The 23,201-nt window shown below is 35.0% G+C and overlaps 1 protein-coding gene across 3 annotated transcripts in view; it reads left to right on the top strand.

Moving 5' to 3' along the window:
• Nucleotides 1-23,201, top strand: part of LOC145971209 (rho GTPase-activating protein 20) — a 266,316-nt gene that overhangs the window by 135,775 nt on the left and 107,340 nt on the right. The window contains exon 1 of one of the 3 annotated variants that reach the window (XM_083098623.1): nt 9,817-10,904. The exons of the other annotated variants lie outside the window; for them this stretch is intronic. Within the exon in view, the coding sequence (XP_082954749.1) occupies nt 10,587-10,904 (318 nt within the window). The 5' untranslated portion in view covers nt 9,817-10,586. Of the gene's footprint in view, nt 1-9,816; nt 10,905-23,201 lie in introns of those variants that run through there. 3 annotated transcript variants of the gene reach the window in all.

A 23,201-nucleotide genomic window follows, 5' to 3' on the forward strand; every position in this document is an offset into this window, starting at 1 on the left:
ATATATAAGTAGCATTAAATGACGGATACATATACATATATAAAAAACCTCATGTGCTGACGCAATATCTAACGCCTAATTGAAAAATTCAGATTTGCTCTTCGCGCGATTCTTATTTTTTAAAATTGTTTTATGTTACATTAAAAAACGCAAGATGTATAATTGTACATTAAAATATTAGAATTCTTCCGTTAAGCAAAATTATTTAAATCAGAATTAAATTGCTATCATTATATGGGCTGCTTGATGCAGTACAGTCTTTCGTAGCTCATTTTGATATCTGTATCATATTGCTATTGAATCTGCTTTGCACCATGTGTCAATAAGTCATCAATTAGATCATGTGTCGATAAGAAAAAAGAAATTCACTAACACAAAATTATAAAGAATAGTTAAATAAGTAGTAAAAGTTAAAGTAAAATAGTAAAAGTTAAATCGTAAAAGTTGATATGAAAAAAGGATAAAATGTATAAAGACGTTTAAGTTTGTGTATAAATATAAGTATTAATACAATTTAAATCTGCTCAACGTCTTTTTAACTTTTACGGTTAGTTGCTAATCCACAGACAATAATCTCATCCATTAAAGAATGATAATTATAATAATAATTACATAATTACGAATATGTTAGAATAGCACCTTAACAAATTTCTAATTTCTGAAGATTATTTTTGCATTAGTAAAGATTAATTAATTCATTAATGCATCAATCATCTAATCGATAAAAATAATTTAATCGAATATTATAATAAATCTTTAAGTTGTAATAATTATAAATTAAAAGATATATGCAATAATATGCTTATGTAAATATGCCATTTTATTTATGAAATTGCATAAATTTTACATTGCTTTCGTTACAATTAATGAATGTCAATAAATTGAATATAAAAAAAAACTAATATCGTTTTAATATATTTGTCCATACAATACGTTTAAAATTTTTTTATTTTTACAAAATCAATACTAGATCATGTCCTGTAATATATAATGTTATATATTTGTAATAAATCATAGATATAAATGATATAAAAAATATATAAGCTTCAATTCTTTGTCAATGAGTTTGATGAATAGACATTTAACAAATTATTTGTTCGTAAAATAACCGATATAATTATAAATTTGTGTTACATTAATGCAGGCCTACGACCCATTTGTACTTTTCAGCCGATTTTGCCTACTTCCCTCTCCACTCCTTTTGTTTCATAACTTAATACGCTAATGAAGCTGTTATTCTCAGATATTCTCGTCTTGCAACCTTGATTACGCAACGTTTCGCGCTATGCGCGTGCTTTCAGTGTCAGAAATGACGTTTGCTAAAGTGTTTACTTTTTGTCGTTCGACAAAAATTTTACGGAATCTCGCAAAATATCAATACTAGTCTCGCATAATTATACAATTCCGCGATAATGAAATGAATCTATCGATCTATAATTTTTTTTTGCGATTTACGTTGTGTGTATACATATCAGAGGAAGGTTTGCAATGTCGGATAGATGCATTAGCTTAGGAAACTTTTTATTTGTACCCTCTGTTCGATAGCTCAATCGATCAGCGTAATCGCGCTTATTTATGCGTCCTCGGCGATAATGTGTATCTAAACGCCACGCGGCTCGGATCGGGAGAAATCGCGGTACTTCCCTCGCTTTACTTCCGTCTCTCGGCAAGAGCTCGGCCTTTTATATGACTGATAATCTCGACAGATCGTATTGAAACCGCGGCGAACTCGCCGCGGTCGTTAATTTCCTGCCGGAGTGAAACTGCGAAACGCGCGCGCGCGCGCGCTCGAAGCTCGGAGATCAAAGGATAATATTTCTCACACCGACTGACAGTATAATCGGCACGCAACGTTTCGCCGGGATACGTGTGCGCGTGTATCCACGAGCGAGCACGCTCGCTCATTTTATGCACATGCACGCGTCCACATTCGCGCGCCTCTTACGTGTGGTTGTGCGTATTCTGTGCACGTGCACGAGAGCAGGCTGTGTAGACGCGAAATCGGTGACCGCGTCGAGGTGTGCGGCACACTTCTTTGGCTCCAGCGCCGTCGAGTTTCAGCCGCCGGCCACTTTCCCATCGCGTTAAAACGCTTAGATTCGAACGCGATGCGGAGCGAAACGGAAGAGAACGCGTCCCGATCGGATGAGAAGCCGCGCAGATCGCTTCCGAGGCGGGTCTCCAAGGGTCTCCCTCGCGTGGAAAAAGGAAAGAAATAAGTTTCTCTCAAACGTTTCTCGAAGTCAAGACACAATGTGACATACAGGGTGTTTCTTAATAAGTGCGAAAAATTTTAGATGATTCTTTGTTGAAAATTAAGGGGAGTTTTTCACATAAACTTTCATATATACTCCTACATCCCTCCCTGTGGAGTTACACTCCTCCAAAAATGGGGGTAAAAATTAGGTTTTTATTTTTTTTCTCAAATTTGGAACAAGTTAAAGAAATGAAATTAGGTGGATATTTTCTACTAGTAAATTATTTATTAATATTTTTTTAGTTTCCCGTATTGTTATAAGGGGATGAAACTAGTAACCCCTATACAATTTTTTATTTGAACTTTTTAATGGGCCGGAATATGATCATCTAAAGATATGCATTAAAAAGTTTGATTTATTTAGAAACTTTTTTATTTCTTTTATTTTTTCATAAAATCAGTAGTTTTCAAGAAAAAAATAAAATATTATCGTGCACAGCACGATGCTAAACTAGCATAGGTTTCCAATTACGAGAAGTTAAATTTTAAAGTAAAAATAAAATTAGAGTAAATGTTGGGAAAATTGGAACAAAAACAAAATTATAATAAAAACCTAAAAACCTAATTTTTACCCCCATTTTTGGAGGAGTGTAACTCCACAGGGAGGGATGTAGGAGTATATGTTTATATGAAAAACCCCCCTTAATTTTCGACGAAGAATCATTTCCTAAAACTTTTCGCACTTATTAAGAAACACCCTATATGTATATAGGATGAGATGGGGAAAAAATAGAAGACTCAGGATTCGGAGGCTGAGACCAGAAAGTCAGGTTTGTTGGCTAAAAATATTGATATTGTGAAGGAATCCTGATAATTTTATATTTGCCTTTATATTACATATCGTAAAGAGAATGCACAGATAGAGTAAATATGAGGGTTTTCGAAGATTTTTTTATACCATTTTATGATGTACCAGACGCGTGCAAAAACATTTGTTTTCTTTAAAATATTCCTTGGTAAAGATCCGAGTGTGTCATCCTATTCACTGTATCTCGCTCCGTCTGTCTTTACACGTCAGGCAATTTTTCCTTTATCTCTTGAAACGGTATTTCCTTTCTACAGGTATTTCAGTTATCTATCTCATCGCGGAGGTCGTAGAAAAATTTTGCAAAACGACGTACGTACAGATATCGTTAGCAAGTATATAGATTTTTGTTACGTATCACTTTAATTTAAAGCAACGCGTGTTTCATGACGCGAACATTCACAGTTAATTAGCCATCGACGGGGACATTTCCGCTCGAGATTCTCGTGAATGGGCTCCTCGTATCGTCGAGATACGTCTCAACGCTTATCCTCCGAGCCTGTCACGCTGTCTCCGTTGCCAACGCGCGTATGCGAATGTTTCGGCTCTGCTACCGTACAGATCTAATCTTCGCTAAGGCCGGCGATACAGGATTCCGGACGTTACATTAGCAGTCTCGCCTCGGTAAATAGACGCCGCAATCGAAAACTGAATATTTAGCATGGATATAAACACCTGCGAACAGTAACTTGCTCAGTGCTGCCCATCCGATGTTTGAGAGTGCATCCTTTTCATTATTCTTTGTAGATAAACACACTTACTTACTCATTATTTATATATTGCTATTTTTTATTAATGAAATTATTAAGAAATATTAATTTTCTACATAAAGCATAAAGATTGGCAGAAAAATACATGTGATTCTGATAAATTAATAAATATACTGGGTGTTAAAAAAGTCTGGACACGGTCGAATATCTCGATAAGGAAGAGTTTTACTAGAAAGTGTTTCAGACAAAAATTGTATGGCTTCGAGGGGGACATAAGATGGTGCCATTAGTTTGACCTTGAAGAATCACCTGAAGGTCATGTGAAGGTCACGTCTAACTTTTTAAATGAGACACCCTATATGCTTTTACATATTCTTATAGCTCATCTCGAGAGCTTTCCAAAACACTATAATTAAGCTAGTTTTCATTATTACTTTCCGAGTTATGAGGCTTGAAATAATTTCTTAATTTTACATAAACTGTAAAATATCTAGTAAAATATTCATTTTTCGATTACCTTACCTTAATACTTTTATGTACAAAATAATGAGAGGAATCAATTGGTGTAAAGAAAACACATAGTTGTTTTGAAGAAAAAATATGTAATTTGCAATTAACAATTCCATATTTTTTCTTAAAAACAACTGTATGTTTTCTTTACACCAATTGATTCCTCTCATTATTTTGTACATAAAAGTATGAAGGTAAGATAATCGAAAAATGAATATTTTACAAGATATTTTACGGTTTATGTAAAATTAAGAAATGATTTCAAGCCTTATAACTCAAAAAGTACTTGAGGGAAAAATATTTTATTATAGTGTTTTGGAAAGCCCTCGAGATAAGCTACAAGAATATGTAATAAAAAATGGAGGGTTCCATTTAAGAAATTGAAGATGACCTTCATGTGACCTTCAAATAACTCTTCAAGGTCAAACCAATGGTACCATGTTATGTCCCCCTCGAAGCCATACAACTTTTGTCTGAAACACTTTCTAGTAAAACTCTTCCTTATCGAGATATTCGATCGTGTCCGGACTTTTTTAACACCCAATATATTGACGTCAGGGTAAATATGTAAATAATTTTTTTCTGTTATCGCAATTATGCTACTGACGAGCGTGTAGTGTCATCACAATTTCAGGATTCAACTTCTTTTGATATTTTTTTACATATTTCTATGCGAATCTCGTATTTCCGCGCAACGGTGACTCATTATTCACGTAGACAAAAGCAAATAACAGTGGGTGCTTTCCAATTGAGATATCCCTAGACACTTTTATGCACACGGCGACACAAGTCGCGTTCCAATTGCCGTAACTGCCGACACAACTTTACACATCCGTACTCAGCTCGAGGGCTACTAGTCAACTTGTGTAATCTTCTGTTTTCTAGGGACAATTGAAATATGCGGTTGCAAACTGACGGCGGTTATGTTGGCAATTTTCTTTTCTTTTTATCCTTTTTATTTAAAAGACAACCACTGAAGTATATTAAATACAAAAATGAACAATAAAAATATTAAAAGTATCATTGAAGTAAGTAATTCGAATTAATGAGTTTTTGTACAATTAATTTTTTTATTATATTTAATAAATAAAATAAAGTTGTTTCTTTAGCATATTTGCAGATTAGATATATTATTACTGATTAAATTTTCATTCATATTTATATATTAATATAATATTATGCATTTATATATTTTATTTATATATTATTTATATATTATATAATATTATGCATATATATATCTATGTATGTTAATAACTTTGCTTCGAATTATTTACAGACTAATTACACAAATTTTACGTGTGCAACATGTTTTTCACTTCATCACCCTCACCATGGATTAAAAAATATCAAGATGGACATGGTTATGAAGAATCCAAACCCTCCACTCGAAAGTCGCACATTAACTTTGTTCCAATTGAGTCGTGCACATCGCTACACTTTGTGCCTTCCTGTGTATGTTTGTGTTAAGATGTGTTAAACAATTGGAAAGCACCCAGTGATTCGTGCAGGAAGCGAAAAGGAGCTGGCATTTCGCGTACTTTATCTTTCAAGTATAATACAAAAGCGGGAAACAAAGATGAGTATATATTAGAGGAAACTATACGGTTATCATTCATTTAAGAAGTGTTTACGTTTTGTCATGAGACAAATAATGAATGATTAATGCCTTTACAGGTTCATTAAAATATCAGATATATTTAAAATATGAAACTTACAAATCATGGTTCTCTTATTATATTATTATATTTATCATTTTTTACATTGAAAATTTCCAGACACATTTAATTAAACCTCTTCCGGTAATTACTCCGAAGTAATAAAAAGAAAAAAATATAATCTCTTAATACTTTATATCGAAAGTAAAAAATATGCAGAAGATTACTTTCTCAGATAAATAGCGTAACTTTACGAGCAGCCGCTCGAAGATTCATTGCTTTTCAGAGAATATCTCGCAGACGCTTTTTCTTTGCAATACATATCCGAGAACAGGTGTAAATTGTGTCGCGGCAAGGAAATTAAAAAAGCATCGCGCAAGCCGCTTTGCGTCGTGATTCTGCGATAACTGTTATTTATCGGGGGAGCGTATTTTGGCCCGCACGACTCGAGCAAAAAATTCCAAAGATGGTCATCCGTGACCTCTGGACCACCGTAAAGTGTTTAAAAAAAATTGTCTTCTTAATCGACAATAATCGTAATGGCCTGGAGAGCGATCGGGAATAAAAAGAGAAGGGGAAGTTGAAGAGGGAACACATTTCGTAGTTATTTATTTATTCCCCGTTACATCGTTATGAGAGATAAATTCTGCAGTGGTCGTGAAGAATTCGTTGTAATCGCGAATGCGAATCGCAGAGCACTCTGCCTAAAGCGACAAAAACGTGGGAAAAAATATGGTCGGACGCGATTCCGCGATAGTTGAAATTTATTCCGTTCTTGCACCTGTCGCGAGTTTGAAATTTAAGTCTTGCACGAAGCAAGCGTCCTATCTGTCAAGAAGACACCGGTGTAAAATATTGTGAATTATATATTTCTTCATATAATTTTTTTCAGCAAAAATTTTTCCAATTTATTATTATATAGAGTGTTTCTTAATAAGTACGAAAAATTTTAGGAGATGATTCTTTGTTGAAAATTAAGGTTTTTATTTTTTAGGTTTTTAGGTTTTTATTATAATTTTGTTTTTGTACCAATTTTCCCAACATTTACTCTAATTTTATTTTTATTTTAAAATTTAACTTCTCGTAAGTCGAAACCTATGCTATTTAGCATCGTGCTGTGCACGTTAACGTATTTTATTTTTTTCTTGAAAACTACTGATTTTATGAAAAAAACAAAAGAAATAAAAAAGTTTCTAAATAAATCAAACTTTTTAATGCATATTTTTAGATGATCATATTCCGGCCCATTAAAATGTTTAAAATGTTCTAATAAAAAATTGAATAGGGGTTGCTAGTTTCATCCCCTTCTAACAATACGGGAGGCTAAAAAAAATTTTAATAAATAGCCTTTTTACTAGTAGAAAATATCCACCTTCATTTCTTTAACTTGTTCCACATTTGAGAAAAAAATAAAAACCTAATTTTTACTCCCATTTTTGGAGGAGTTTAACTCCACAGGGAGGGATGTAGGAATATATGTTTATATGAAAAACCCCCCCTTAATTTTCGACAAAGAATCATCCCCTAAAATTTTTCGATTTATTAAGAAACACCCTGTATAAAATGCTTCTATTTTATATAAATGACGAAAGGCATTCAAACTTTTTTGTTAATTTCTGTCAATATTGTGATATGTCAAAATATTATCGGTTACAATAGTTTCTATACACGAAGTGAGGTGTAAGAAATAACTACAAGCTCAACTCATACATTCTTTCTTCATTTTCTTAGAAACAAGTAACGATACTTCCCTCAGCTTCTCGACTTACGAGTGTTGTAACATGCCATTACGGACAATTCTCGAGGATACATTCCTCGATGCTTCGCTAATACGAGTCGCAAACACGTCGGAATATTAACGATCATCTCACGTAATTATATTGCGTGCAATTCATTCGCATATATTCAATAAAAGATTCACACACGTATCCCCGGTATATCTTCGGTACGCTTAAAAATCATCTTGTGTACGTATGATTCACTAGAGGCGACAAAGCAGTTTTACGTTACATGTGCGCCAGCGTAAAATGGACATTGCATAGTTATATTATCTCTCGCGTACGTCAATAAGGCTACATGTAATTCGTTATACACGCTTGTCTTGTGTACACACCGCGAGTGTGTTCCATAGTTACATAAAGTTTTCCGGCTTTACGTGCCGACTATCTTAATCGCAATCAAAGAAAAGTAGGCTGAGGATGAAGGATGAGGGAAAACATGATTGTACGAAAGCGAAGGAAAAATATGCTCGAACAAGCAGAGAGTCCTAGTTAATCACGATTATTCCTCGCAATGCGTAATACAGTTTCTCTTAAACGCTGTCTTCGAGGAAAGAAAAGAAGGGGTACTATGCGGGTATCAGGTGATTCGCGCTAATTACGTGTTCGCTTAATAATTACGACACACCGGGGCTCTCTCGCATACGATTAATCAAGGCCCTCGTTTCGCCGTATATAGTCACGGGAATAATTGAAGTTTTGACGAGTTCCCAGTCTAATGATATCGTTCGAGTAATAAGAAACGTGCACACAGATTCACGCCCTGCTCCACCTCCGATGTCCTTGAGGATGAAGGGGCGAATTGGCGCGTGGATCGATGATCGTTAATTACCTCGGGGAGCCTTGGCGAGGATGCCAGTCGAGTAAATTGTTATACTCGCAAATTGTTGTTTGTAGCGCGATTTTACTCTGAAAGAAAGCTTTGTGCGCCGAGTCTTGCAGTTCTGGCAATTTTGTGATTTTTAAAATCACAAAAAATTTTGAAGATTGGAAAATATACACAGACAAATAATTGAGATATTTTTTTTGTATAAAGGAAAATGTAAAAAGTTTTCTCTTCGTTATTGATTAAGATATTCAAAGTTTTAGAAAGTCAGATCCTTCGTACGCTTGATTTCATTAAATGTGCATCGAGCGAATAATCTTTTGCATCAGTCATTGCCACGTGACAATGTGAAAATCTGTGTGCCCACACGATATCCATTTGTAATATATTAAACTTACACATACTTATTCTTGTTAACGCTTCAAAACGGTTTTTCGCTTCTACAACTGCTATTTGAATTAGCATAAATGACTTGATAAGTCAGAAAATCTATTATTATTAGTAATTATCTCAGGTTCCGCACGACCAACCCTCATTTACCTTCTTCGACATACATGAGATTATTAACCGCGAAGCAACCAAACCAGTAACCGTACTATTAATTGGTCGACGCCTAGAAACCGGAATTTATTCCGGAATCTGGAGTCTGCGTCAAGTTTTATCATGACCGTGACCGTTACGATAGGGCATGTTTTATCGATCGATTTTAAAAGTTACGAGAGACCACGTTTTTAATCAATTATAATATATTAAGAATATATATATTATATAACAGGTATATTATAACTTGCACACTTATTCTATCATTATTTACGATAATTTACTAGTAAATTACATTCTATAAAATTGATGAAACTAGATACAATTTACATCTCAACATTATATTTAATAATCTACCTCATCTCTCTCGCGCAAAAAATCAAATATTTCAAAATAAACATTATTGATTCACCTGAAAGTGCTCGAAAAGCGCGATTCTTCGGCTTCCATATTCGATATTAAAATTTTGCGCGTTTTTCGAAAGAAACATACACGCATCGCGAATACGTCACACGCGCGCGTCGCGCATGTCACACCGCGGGGTCCCTTTCGCGAGACGGACGAGCAACGAACGGTACGCATATGCGTGTGTTCGTGTAAGGCCCGAGGGCGAATCGGGCCCGATCGCCATGGTAACCGCGCCGCGCGAGTCGCGCCCCCTCTCGGTCGCTCCGTCGTCGGAGTCCAATCGGGAGTCTTCGGGCGGGCTCGGGCGCGCTCGGGCGGCTTCGCGCACGAGCGAGGCCAACCGGTCTCTCGGCGCTGGCAGTCTCCGCGCGACCAGTTTCCGCTGTGGACGTATTCGCGACGATCGGTGATCGGCGTCCAGCCGCCGCTTTCGCGTTCGGTGCCCGACCTCGCGTATATCGTACATCGGGTCGACATTCGCGATCCTCGCGCGCAAGAGACGCGGGGACGATTCGAGTGTCGCGTCAGCTGTCGTTCCGAAAGCGCGACGCGAACAAATGGAACAGCACTCGTGGAGGACTGTACGCGCATAACCGCGGAGTGTGGTGTTTTGCGAGAGTGCTGCGGTTGCACGACGCCCGAAGGCAAATACCTGTGCCCGCCGCCGACTTTCGAGCCGACTCGACTCGACTCGACTCGAGGAGGCCGCGTTCGCCGCCCGCTACCGCTCTCCTCGCAGTGGCCGTGATGATGATTCACTGATGCGCGATCGGAGTCCTTCTCTCCCCCTGGTGCGAGAAACTTGTCGCGATAGTTTCGTAAACGTCTCTCGATTCCCCGGAGTGTGACGTGCACGTATATCCTCCGCCTTCCCGAATACATCTCTCGCAGCGTCGATATTTGGCGCCGCAACGTTCAAGTGTACCGGCTACCACCTGTAGCGCGCTTCACGCGACACAGTGAGACGGTTAAGTGAGTGAAGTTAGGCGCCATTCGCGGCGTCGGCAGCGACGCCGGCGATGCGGGACGATTGAGCGGCGAGGCGTGAGCGCGATAGTCCTCTGCTGCAACACTCGCGATCTCGAGGCCGATTAATGATGACCATGTTCGGCACCCTCGTGCAGAGGCTCACCTCGCCGGTGACCTCGCCCACGAGTCTGCGACGGCGCTTCAAGTCGCCGTCGCGCTGGGAGGTGCAGAGCGACCCGGAGGACGATCCGGCCGCGCCCGTGAGGAAGTCTCGGGCCAAGCATCTCCTGGATCAGCGCAAGAGTAAGAGCCGGGCGCGCGCGCTCCATTCCTCGCAGTCGGACCACTTGCAGATCTGCAACGGCTCCGGTGGTTGGCACGACGTCGTCTTTCCGCCGTTGCGAGGTACCAAGAGCCTTGGCAGGCTCGACGGCCTGAAAGAGGTGAGCCTTATTTTTTGTCGTGTCCCCCGTTGACGTACATACCTATGGGATACTCGAATAATTTCGACTCGCTCCGAATTTTAGGGCAGTGCAAAATTCCAGGAGGTAAATTCCCATGCGATCGAAATAATTAATATTTTAATTTCAAGTATATTTGACAGCTCGCTAATTTATCAGATGATACAGCTCGTCCTCTCTGAGAAAATTCGAATTGTGACTCGACTCGCATTTTATGAATATTTGATCGTAAAATATATTGACAATTAAAATTTATTTTAAAACTGACATGAAATATTTTTTTGTGTGTGAGAAAGAGAAATATGAAAATTGATTTCCATTTAAAATAAATTTAATTGAGATGATACTTTTCATGCGCATTTATTGGCGAATTAAATGCAAATTTGTAATCGATGCGAACCACTTTCGTATAATTATAATCTCGCTTGATGTCTAATAATGTGATTTTATATATCTGTAGAATGGATCGATTTCACTTGACGCAACGATCTGTTTCATATGAATGATCTTTGGCTGCGCAAGCTATCGAAAGTGCTCGGAATCGGATCGTGACGCATGATTGTAAAATATCTGGAAATATCTTACGTGTCGGTTACTATACGAGTTTATATGGATTGGGCAAATCTTTTTTTGTTCCGGTAGAATAGATATACCAAGCATTCGTAACTGACCATATCCTACACGAAATAGTTTGAGGGTAAAAACGATAGTTTCGTGAATAGATGAAAACTTTGTAAATATTCGCCTTTTTATTGACATCGCTAAAATGTACAAAGTTATCTCTGGATTACGATATGAAATAGAATAAACAAAATAAATGTTAGAATTTACAATTGATAATAATAATGTAATCAATGATTAATATCGTTTTATTTGAATTTTTTTTGTGAAATAAATAAAATAAAAATTAAATAAAATTTTAAGAAAGTTTTAAAATAAAAATAAAATTTTTATCAACTGTTAAGGTTGTTTATTAAAAATTGACAGATTTCAATTCTTTTAAACTTATTTTTATATGAAAGTTAATAAATAATTAATAGTTTTTATGATACTTTTGTTCAAAATTCTTTTCATTTACCTGTGAAAATTGGGAACAATAGAAAAAAAATAATACTAATCGTGAAAATATTTTTTTTTGGAGAAAAAAAATAGTTTCGTTTTCTCAGAATTCACACGTTATAAGCCAGAATTCTTTTGCAAGTAGACGTCTTCATTTATCATTCGCTTAAGCTATTTTCTCCATCTTTAATTAAACGAGTTTAAGCGAGTTGCGATGAGCGTATCGCAATCTGATTATATAATTGCTCCGTAACGTAACGTGTCGGTTTTTACATTGTACATAGCTGGTGAGTTTCACGTAATTCGCATACGTGGTTATGTAGCGCGGCATTGCGGTATATTTTTTTCTTTTTGCGTGTCCTACGTGTGCGTTACTTCCGAACCGTTTACTTCGGAAATAGCACGTTCCACGAACCTTTTACCTTGAAAGTAGTACAGGTCACTTTTTGGAAACTACTGAAAAAGAAACAGTATGCAATGCGTGAGTAGATTATCAAGTCACAAAAGCAGAACAGCAGCATATTTTAGATACCGTGATTTGGAACGATAGGAAGAAAAAAATTAACTGCAGAGAGAAATTATTCATATCGATGAGATCTAATATACAGAGTGTTTTTTAATAAGTGCGAAAAATTTTAGGAGATGATTTTTTGTCGAAAATTATGGGGGGTTTTTCATATAAACATATACTTCTACATCCCTCTCTGTGGAGTTGTTCTCCTCCAAAAATGAAAGTAAAAATTAGGTTTTTATTTATTAGGTTTTTAGGTTTTTATTATAATTTTACTTTTGTTCCAATTTTCCCAACATTTACTCTAATTTTATTTTTATTTTAAAAAACTTCTCGTAATTCGAAACCATACTATTTAGCATCGTGTTGTGCACGATAACGTATTTTATTTTTTTTTCTTGAAAACTACTGATTTTATGAAAAAAATAAAAGAAATAAAAAAATTTCTAAATAAATCAAACTTTTTAATGCATATTTTTAGATGATCATATTCCGGCCCATTAAAAAGTTCTAATAAAAAATTGAATAGGAGTTGCTAGTTTCATTCCTTTATAACAATACGGGAGGCTGGAAAAATATTAATAAATAACCTTTTTACTAGTAGAAACTATCCACCTAATTTCATTTCTTTAACTTGTTCCAAATTTGAGAAAAAAATAAAAACCTAACTTTTACCCCCATTTTTGGAGGAGTGTAACTCCACAATTTTTCGCACTTATTAAGAAACTCTATCATCTTTTCGTTCTTTAAAAGTAATTTATGGAAATATAAAATTAACGTAACAAGAGATCCGTTAATATTTGTTTGTACGATATAAAATATTATAGATTTATATAATCTTAGAATATATAGATTAATTAATGTAACAAGAGATCCGTTAATATTTGTTTGTACGATATAAAATATAATTTGTCACATTTACCGGAATAAACGACATATCTATTGCGTGTTTGCATCGATGCGTAAACGGAACGGATACGAGTAAAAAAAAAGAATTGGCCGCGTTCTCGGTCGGCACCTGCGATTGTTTGTTTACTACCGGACGAGGTCGTCGAGCAAAATGTTGATACTTGCTAGCACTCGCTGAAGCACATCGATCTTCACGCATTTATTACGTAGGATACATACGTCCGATTGTGTATCTTTAATTTATGTTATCTGCTTATGTTACTCTGTTGCTGCTTGCAAGTTAAACTTGATGTTTTATTGCACATAAAAGAGAGCAAGAATAAGACATTAAAATACGTATATTTAATATTTAATAAATAATAATATTCAATATAATATACGTAAAAGAATTGTTATATATAAATTATTTTGAATATAAGTAAAAGTATTAAATTTAAATCTTTTTATAAAAATCTTTTTGCAAGACTTTTCTCTCTTTTTATAGAAAGATTTATTAAAACTTATACATATTCAAAATCAATTATATGTATAAAAATTCTTTTATAAACACACATGTGTGTTTATAATAATTAAAAATATTTTTAGTAAAGTATAGTACTTTATAATAATTAAAAGTATTTTAAACACACATGTGTGTTTATAATATTAAAAATATTTTTATCTAATTTATAAAATCTCAACAATAACAAACTTATTAAGACGGACATTTTTTTAACATCTACTTTTGTTTATTCTATTATTTCACGACTGAATACACACTTAGCATTTCTTATAGCTAGATAAACGAAAGAGTAAATACCCGACCGAAAATCCGTCATCCGATACCCGATGACGAAGCTTTCTCTATTCGAGGGACGCGGAGAGAAGCGCAATTTGCTCGATAATCGATTTACGCGGCGCGCTATAAAATCGTGCGGTTCCGTCTCCCCCTCTCCCTCCCCGCCACCGCGCCTACGTTTCATCTTCGTCGACTTTCACGACGCAGCACGGATACGTTACTACTTCCCGGCTCTGCTACCCTTTACCTCCTAACCTTGCTCGCGATCAAAGCCTCGAACGTCGAATACCCGCCGCACCGTATAAAATCACCGGCTTTCACCGAGTCGTAAATACGACGACGTACCGCAAATCACCAAACGCGTCCGTAATTCGCGTAAATTGCGCGCGTACGGTCAACCCGCGCCTTTCTCGGCTAACGCGAAATCACGTTACGTCGCCCAAGACGCACGCACACATGCGGCCAGGCTGTAGAAACTGGATATCCGACTGGCGACCAGTTACCAAAGCCGTGGAAGTGAAACGCGAATCGCTGTCATTAACCCATTAGATCCCGGAATTTTATTCAAATATTCATAGTAGCAAAATATAATCCGTCTAGTAATTTCCTCTCGGGAATAATGATTTATCTCGGAAACCAATCTCGATAATTAAATGAGACATCACCGAACAGTCGCAATTTTTTCCCTTAATTATTTAAATAAAGAAAAGATTTTTAAGATTATTATATATTATATATATTATATATTTTATATATTATATATATTATATATTAAATATATTATATATTATATATATTATATATTATTATATATTTATACATATTATATATATATTTTTATATTTATATATATTTATATATATATTTATATTTATATTTTTTTTGCGAGGTAAAGTTTAATCTGAAAATATGATATGAAAATATTCAAAATAAGTCGAAAATAAAAATTGTTCTTCACGATTTATTTATTACATAAAAATTACTTTTTTAACGCAAATTATTATTTTAATCAAGCTTAAAAAATCAGTCGCACACAAGCAATGAGCTTGACACAAGCTCCTTATTGAAGAGCCGAGTTTAAAATTCGCAGCGCGTTGCGCTCGGCTTCTGCTTGCTTAAAAATCGCCCGTCGTGCTTTTTGCGCCCCGGTACAATGCCCGGGTGCCACGGTGCACTCGTGACCACGCACAAACTTGCGTAGCGGCTTCTCAGGGGTCATTAAGTGTCGTCGTCGAGTCGCGGCGAGGCGAGCGTTGCGATTCGTAATTCGACAAGATTGCGTGGCTCTTTAATGACCTCGGTATTTGAACGACGACCCACCAAGAAGTACTTTGTGTCTCTCCCCCCGGACACATGCGCACGCGGCCGAAGGGGGCATTAAGGCCGCCACTAAAAGCGGACTTTGCCAAATGTTCGCAATTCGAGCGACTCTTAACGACGATACTGCCCGTCCTGGGCCCGGCGTGTATTTACGAACCTCCATCACTGACTCCATCGGGTCTCCTCTTCCTCGTTACACCCCCTCCTCCCCCGCGAATCTTTTTTTCTCTCCAGGTACATGCGAGGCGCCATTAATTTCGCGAGCATAAAAAAGGAACGGGGTGCTGGGCGAGTGCGTTAGCGGTGTCATCGAGGCGAATCTCGGCCTTTATGGCGGATTTATGCGATGCTAATAGGGAGGCTAATCAAAAGTGGACGTGCGTTACTTGTAAGCCATTTATTTGCCGCCGATTTATTTGTGTAAAATTGCCGAATGATTTTCTCTGAATTTATTTGAAACGCTTGTAACTGTACTTGTGGAAAACAATTGCATAATACTTGTTTATTAAATCAAAATGTATCGAAATAATTAAATAAATTAGTGAGTTTATTGAAAAAGAGTGAGTAGAAACGTCTTCTACTCTTTTGGACACGCTTGTTTTTGTCCGTCACGTTAATGTTTCATTTAACCCCAATTTCACTCTCATAAAGAGCAAGTAATGAAGCACTCGTTGCTGAATCAGGTCATTATCGATATTCCCATTAACCGTTTTTCTTTTATATACCGTTGTAGTTAATTGTATCTGTAATTGCATTAGTGTAATATATGTAATTTTTTAACAGATTTTAATTATATTGAATTGTATATAATCAAAATGTTTATATAAAACTTTAGCGGTAAAGATATAATTAAAAATATAAAAAAAAAAAAACAGAAAAGATTGAACTTTTAATGATGTTTTTAAATATTTTTATTATATATAAAGATAATTTGATTACTTGCAGACAATAATATATATATGTTATTAATTTTTTTTTGCTCAATCATTTCATATATATACATTACCTATAGGATCAACTGAAGCATGGATTAAGGTCCATAAAAATCTTGATTTATTCTTTCAGTTGAACGTATTTAATATATTTATCCAAGATAGTAAGTGCGCAAATTTTATTTGTCTCAATATTTGCCTGAAAAGAATGCATTACTTTTGGAAACATGAAGATGTAACGACTAACTTGCCACTTTCATCTCGCTACTTCGTGTAAAATTATCATTAGCGATCCGCTCTTCTTGAATAAGACGAGAGAGCTAGATAGAAAGAGAGAGAGAGGGCGAGGGAACGTTATGTCCAAGGCTTGCAATTGCATACGAGATAGAGATCTGTCGGTATGCAGCTAGTTAAATCGCAATGCAACGAGCAAGGGAGCGCGAGGGACACGAGGAAGTCGCATCCAGCGCATCGTCTTGTTTCGGCGGATGATAAAATCGACGATCGCACGTGATGGAGCACGGTAGCCAAATCTTGAACGTTGAACATTGCTCGGTGAATATCCTTTTCTTTCTTCTTATTTATTTCACGTTATGTATCATTTATTTTAGTCAAGATGAGATTCTTGAATGTTCGAAATCCAATTTTTGCATCGGAATATTATTATAAGTCAAGATTGAAAAATTTCTGTCTTTTAAAAGTCGTAATTCATTCTTGTCATTTATCTAATAAATTTAATATTTATTTAAATTTAATATTTATTTAATATTTAATATTTATTTAATATTTATAAATTTAATATTTATTTATTTAATATTTATTTAATATTTATTTAATATTTATAAATTTAATATTTATTTATTTAATATTTATTTAATATTTATAAATTTAATATTTATTTATTTAATATTTATTTAATATTTATAAATTTAATATTTATTTATTTAATATTTATTTAATATTTATAAATTTAATATTTATTTAAATTATTATTAAATATATACATGACTTAAAGTTTTTATTAACGCAATCTGTTTACTATACCGTATACCATGCTCCAAATTTTGACAAACTAATTTAAATTATGCGGAAACTGATGCATCTGAAAAAATAAAATTTCTACGTAAACACTATGTACATGAGAGATTAATCTTGTTTCGTGGACGCAAGCTACGTTCGATAGAGGAATAAAAAATCCATATCCGTTCGAAAGCAGCCTTATAAGGGAACCCCGTTGGCTCTCGCGAGCTTCCTACAGACTGTCTGTGGACATTCCGAGACTCTGAATCAAGTCGCGCTCGTCCAGTTTCTATAGCCACGTTCTTAAGGAACGTGGATCTGACACCGATCACGATCATGAGACATCATCTCCGATATGGTAATAAAAAAAAACTGCCCGCGCCTGTTCAAAGATTCGACTACGAAGATTACCAAGAATCCGTTAAAGAAGAACGTTCCGCCTTTCTGTGTCGTGAGAGTCTCGCTCTACCGTGAACTGCCAGTTTCATTCTTCTCACGCGTTTGTTATATCAGTTTTTTTTTCGCACATACGAGAAGAAAGATATGACATTTTGCATTTTTCGCAAATATAATTGTTACATTGTCGCACATTTAAATATGTATTTTTATTTTTATCAATTTGAGAAAGATACAGAATTTGTGTCAGTCTAATTGTAAGCTTATTTTATTTCAAAAATATTCCCTCTCTCTCTCTTTGCGATTTTAATATAAAATATAATAAAGTGTAATTTAATCGAACGCGATATTTTAGATTTTCTGATAATTTATATTTCATAATACGGAAGAATTCAGATGTAGCGAGCGATTTGATTTAAGATATATTCATAAAGGCGCATATACACATATTCACAACAATGTCAGGTAGGCAGGTCTGCATACCTTATTGTAATAATTTAACGTCAAAACGGAGAATCTTCACAGTAGAACAGATTTGCCAGTCTCCTCCCCAGCTATTGTTCATCGCGATTGAAAGAAGAACAGACAGGGCAGAAAAAATGCTAATTGTGAATATGAAAATCATGGCAGGGATGTCTCTGCCTCTCGTTCTTTACGAGACGTGTCCTGCGCAAAAGACTCTCGTCGTCTTTTTTCACGAACCCTTTTGAATCTTTGGAATGAGGGAGTTATGATGCTCGCTATCCTTGACATTCGCGACGCGTTGAAATTTCGGAGAAGACGATTCGCGCTGCTTGCAAAAAAAAATAAAAAAAAAACGTGATAATTTTTTAATTCAACGAAACAACAAACAGGCTGTGCGAATTGGAACGAATATATTTTTGTAGCTGTTAAAAATTGTATTTATGATAAAGGAAAGATATGCTAATTATTTCCTTGTATATATTTTTATACTTATTGTTTATATTTGTATATATTTTTATATACATTTTGTATATATTTATATTTTCTTTCATTCTTATTCAATTTCTTTAAATTTGAAATTTAATTTATTCTATAAAATTAAATTTGAAATTTAATTTATTCTATAAAAATTTATTCTATAAAAAAACTAAACCATAACTTAATTAAAATTAAAAATATATTTATACAGAGAAATATATATGATTTTTTTGTAACGTTTTTTCATAAGAATAAGAAATTCCGAGAGGCTTTTTCTTCGTTCGATTTAAAAAATCGTACACAATAAGAGCGAATCAAGTCTTATTTATCGCGTCCTCTATGCAGATTTTAAAACGATTCATCATAAAGCGTTTCAGCTATGACTTTTTGTTCGATAAATTCCTCATGCACGTCCTTGGTCCTTCCTAGAAATATATGCTAGACAACTTTGAACACAGCGAGAGAACACGAATCGCGTGTGCGAGCGGAGAGAAGGAAAACAGACAATAGAATTGCATGGAAAAAGGGGGCGATAAATTGGCGTTAACGGGAAGTTTCGGCTCGATTCGATCGCTATTTCTAGTTATTGCGGCACTCCAAGTTGCTCGACAGTGCAATTAGCGTCGCGCTTTAGTACTAGATCAATTCGCGATATATTTCATGAGATAATTTCAAAGTGAATCACACACCTGGACACACATCGAATGCATTTGCAGCTCGACATTATTGCGCGATTTGGTTTTCAAGTCGCTTGTTTACTTCTAATTGCGTTCGCCTTCTGAATACAATTGTTTGTGTACATATGCTGTTTACAATCGAGTCAGAATAATCTAAAGATAATTCTGTAATTTGCATTCTTGTGAGACAAACACGTCGCACGGTCGACTACAATATTTTTATCATAATGTGATTCGTGTTACATTCGAATTTTATCAATGAAATTACACGAATACACTACGTCATATAAATCATTTAAATTATAATTTAGAAAGGCAATTGAAAGAAGTGAGAAAATTTTGTATTTAGGATTTAATATTTAAAATTTTTACTATTCAAAAATTCAAGTTTAAAGAAAATTCAATTTCCATCATGTAAAATTTACATAGATTTCTCTAAAATGAATCTGAAAAAAGAGAAAAATTTTTAGTTGTAAATAGTAGTAGAATATTTAAAATTTTTAGTATTCAAAAATTCAAGTTTAAAGAAAATTCAATTTCATGTAAAATTTACATAGATTTCTAAAAAGAAAATCTAAAAAAAAGAAAAATTTTAGCTGTAAATAAAAATAGAAAATCTTTACCTTTTTTTATCATTGCACTTTAGAGGCTATTTTTACGCTAAGAAATGTGTACGAGATCCAACGAGCAGTTTTAACAATCATCTCTATATCCGCATCGTGCAGGACGATTAATGCTTACGCAGATGATAAATATTTCTGTACGCTGCATTACTATGCGCGATGCCAATATGCCGTGTGCCAATCGCATGAGTCATGTACGATTCGTATTCAAGAATGGCGTTTATTCGCATCGTCTTATCATAGTATGTATACAGCAGACTTATCTGGACGCACCTGTTCGCTCGAGCATGTCGAATTGATTGAATAATTTGCAGTTCGATTATTTTGCGTTTAATGACATTTAATTGCATTGATTTCTCTTAATCTATTCAGCCGAAATGCGACAAACGTGTACAAAATCGTGGGATTTAAAGAATTATATTTTCCACCGGAGAAATATATATTTATATGTGCTTTCCACGTTGCTATTTTGTCCGACTTCCTACTTCAAGACTAGCTGTTAACTCTGTCGAGAAAATTCTGTCTTACGCTATCTTGGTCATGTTAATTGTGATAATTAAATTCGCGGCGAGTTATTATTCACTTCTATTCTACGCTAATATTTGAGATCCGCGTGTTTAAGGGAGCATGATCTAATCGTTAAACTCGGTTGTATCAACTTTCTGCAAAAAATAACAAGTAAAATTTTACACAACGGATTGTGGCTTTTTTTCAAATACTGAATATTTGAAATATAATTGCGATTTTAATTTATACAATAATAAATTTGCAATGTTTTCTCTCTTCAGCGCTTTTTTTTCGTTTGCTGATAATGCAAGGCAATTTAAGCGAGAGGGTTGATTTTGACTACATATATTTTGATTCAAATCTCATTTAAATTTTTTGTTTTTAATTTTAATATATATCATTATAGCAATTGTAAGATCAAGAGATCGTGCAAACTTTCTATATTAGCCGTAAGGTATCTCTTCTATGTTCATTAATAATAGAACTTTCTCGTTTCGGCCGCGATCGATGCACCTTGCATTTCGCACACCTGTTATTGAGACTTTATTGAGAAGCGTGAGAGAAATTTCTCGAGGCAAACTATGATATTTTATTCAAGAAAATCATATTCGTGATTTTGTAATTTTTCCATTACTTATCCTTACGTATACACTTCGATTTCTCTCGAGGCCGTTGTGATCAGAGAGAAACTGATTCCGTGAATTAGAGAAACCTTTGCATTGTATTTCATAAACGTATAATACTTCGAAACGAATGACTAATGTCGTAAAATGTTAGACAGAAATATTAAAAATTAAATATTAAGAAAAGAATTAAGATGTGTGAAAAAGACATAGATTAAATGTGATTTTTATATTAATTGTTCATATAAATTCTTTATTTGTCTATTTTAAGGCTATTCGTTTAAAATAAAAAATACATTTCTGTTTTAGATCCGTCAGATAATGTTATGTCCCAATTATGCTTATATAGTACGTTTAATAAGCTAGTACACCTCACATGTCTGTTTTTCTTTATCCAAACGAGATTCCTTGGACTTTTAGTCACTCGACCTTTTGGAAGGTTCAAGTATCATTTGGCATGAAGTCTTTTACTTCGTTCACACTTGTTTAGCTACTACTTTTGTTCGTTTAATCCAGTTTATCGAGTCCTTGTCAAGTGACTTTCGTGTGATTAAAGTCTCGTCCAAGACCCAAATTAAATTCTCATTAAAATATTTACTTTCATTTGTCGGTCACGTTATATATCCTTCGTTTTCACATGTGCTTTTGATAAATATATCGAAAGGTGCCATGGCCCTATCAGGGTCCGCCACTGTTTTCCATCGATATAATAAGAATATTATTATTTACTAGAGGGATCTTGGATGTAGTCACATATTAAATGAAAAGTTTGTTAAATAAAAATCTAGGAAATCTATTTCTATTTTATATTTAATTTTATCGTAGTAATAAAATATTTACAGAATTTGTTTCTAAATTTATTCAAAATTAAATTATTCGAAATTTATTTTAAACAAATGTAGAGAGAAATATAATTAATCGGTTACAACATGGAACTATTTCCTTTGAAAAAATTTCTTTTTGAAAAAAATAATTATAAACTTTGACACTTGTGACGTAATAATTTTTCCACCGATGAACGAAATTGCATTTGACGGGCGATAGAGATACATACTCTCTTCCGCGATGAGGCAAACTTTTCATAATGGACGCACGGTATATAACAGTATCCTCGAGAAAACTGTACACGGAAACTCTATTGACGCGAAACAATTCGACGATAATGCGCCTCATCTCTCGCTAGCGCGATGCACGTTAGAGGATGCAATATCATCGGGGGCTCCATTCTTTCGTTATATGGAGAAGATAGAGATACGATCTCTTTCTCTTCGGGCTTCTCTCGTAATTCAATTCCGTGAAACTCCCACAGCTTTCGTGCGAAACTCGGCGCGTCGTAATCGGGCCGCATTTTCTTCGATGTACTTTATAATGCGTAATAGGCGTGCGGTCGACGAGGGTGAGAAGGGGGGAGGGGGGGAGGGATAAGGAGATCGATCGCGGATCGAGTTACGCGGGATGCGTTACTTACGCAGGCAAATCGCGTGCACTGAAAACGCGTGGATTGAATGAGCATGTCAACAGCTTGGCTCTCGCATATGCTGAAACTGGATTAACTCGTAACTGTGATTTACGTCAGACGCGCACGCGTACGCATCCAAGTTCAGGTAAAAAATTATTTTTCTCCTCCACCGTGAAGGATTACGTGAGATATGTATCTTGTAATTGACCGAAACGGACGTTCATCAAAACCTGGTACAAGATACATCGCCGACGATGAAAAAAACAAAAATAATGCAAAATTTTAGATTAATAATAATAATGTACTGTGTTTATGTTTCTTTAAAGATTACGGGGGGGGGGGGATTATATTAACTCCATATTTTATTCCTCTCTATCGTGATCAAATCTAAATGTAAACATTATGTTGGAGAATTATCGCGCAGCTGTACGATAAGAAAAGCTGGGAATGTTAATGCCATATCATAGAGATTGTCGTCAATGGCTCTCCAACTGGAATTGCGATATAGTATGTCTTTTACATT

The sequence above is a fragment of the Camponotus vicinus genome, unplaced genomic scaffold, assembly GCF_025532165.1.
Source record: "Camponotus vicinus isolate PSW18456_S1 unplaced genomic scaffold, iyCamVici1.0 SCAF_4, whole genome shotgun sequence".
NCBI classification, from domain to species: domain Eukaryota; kingdom Metazoa; phylum Arthropoda; class Insecta; order Hymenoptera; family Formicidae; genus Camponotus; species Camponotus vicinus.